General features: G+C 62.7%; 1 protein-coding gene across 1 annotated transcript in view; it reads right to left on the minus strand.

Moving 5' to 3' along the window:
• Nucleotides 1–219: 219 nt before the first annotated feature.
• Nucleotides 220–837, minus strand: part of EMIHUDRAFT_122960 (hypothetical protein) — a gene marked incomplete at both ends in the record, with an annotated part of 5,047 nt that continues 4,429 nt past the window's right edge. Inside the window, one exon of the mRNA XM_005785040.1 lies at nucleotides 220–265. Within this exon, the coding sequence (XP_005785097.1) occupies nucleotides 220–265 (46 nt within the window). The remainder of the gene's footprint in view (nucleotides 266–837) is intronic.

Below are 837 nucleotides of genomic sequence, written 5' to 3' on the forward strand. Positions count from 1 at the left end.
CCGTCCATACCATGTGTGCGGCCTTAAAATCCCTGTGTGGTGGCGGCGTGCCGTCCTCCCATCCCTCCCTTGCTCTCAGTTTTTCTTTCTTTCTTTCTTTCTTTTTGTTGAATCTTTCTTGTAAAATTCTTTCTTCCTGCGGGGGAGGCTCGCATCTCGTCGCGAGCTGCCACATCCCAGCTGGCGCGGTGGAGCGGCTGCGGCTCAGACTAGCGCGCTTCACAGCAGCGGAAAATCGCGCACCGCAGCAACCAGCAATATATGCCTAAGACAACCACAAGGCAAGGTGAGGTAAGTTTCTCCAAGCGCACAACAACGGTGAGGCGAGGGGGGTTGGCCTCCATGCGCACGTTCCCGTTCCGCACGTTCGGCGCCTCGCTCTACGGGATGCGGACCTGGGGGGGAAACCAATTTAGCCCGGGCCAGCCGACGGGCTAGTTCAGTTTATTCAGCAATTTTGGGCGTCTGAGCACTATTTAGGGTCAGGCGCTGCCCCTGGCTGTCTTTGCAAGAGAACCGCAGCAGCGGTGGTTGAACCGTCCGCGGTTCGAGCCGGGAGCTTTTGGCTCCCAGTTCGAACTCGCGTGGGAGCCGGTAGCGACGCCCGACGCGGGCGCGCGACGCGCGCGCGCGCGCGCGGCTGCAAGGCGAGGCGAGGCGCAGGCGCAGGCGCAGGCGCAGGCGAGGCGGGCGGCGGCGGCGCGCGATCGTTGCTTTTGCTCGGGTGAGGCGTGGCGAGCGCGTCGCGCGGTGAAGACGCCGCGCACGCTGAAAAGTTCTTGGTGAAATAGTGACCCACCGCGGTGCCGGTGTGGCAATGAGCCCCAGAGCATAGAG

Source organism: Emiliania huxleyi, assembly GCF_000372725.1.
Source record: "Emiliania huxleyi CCMP1516 chromosome Unknown EMIHUscaffold_1647, whole genome shotgun sequence".
Lineage (NCBI taxonomy): Eukaryota > Haptophyta > Isochrysidales > Noelaerhabdaceae > Emiliania > Emiliania huxleyi.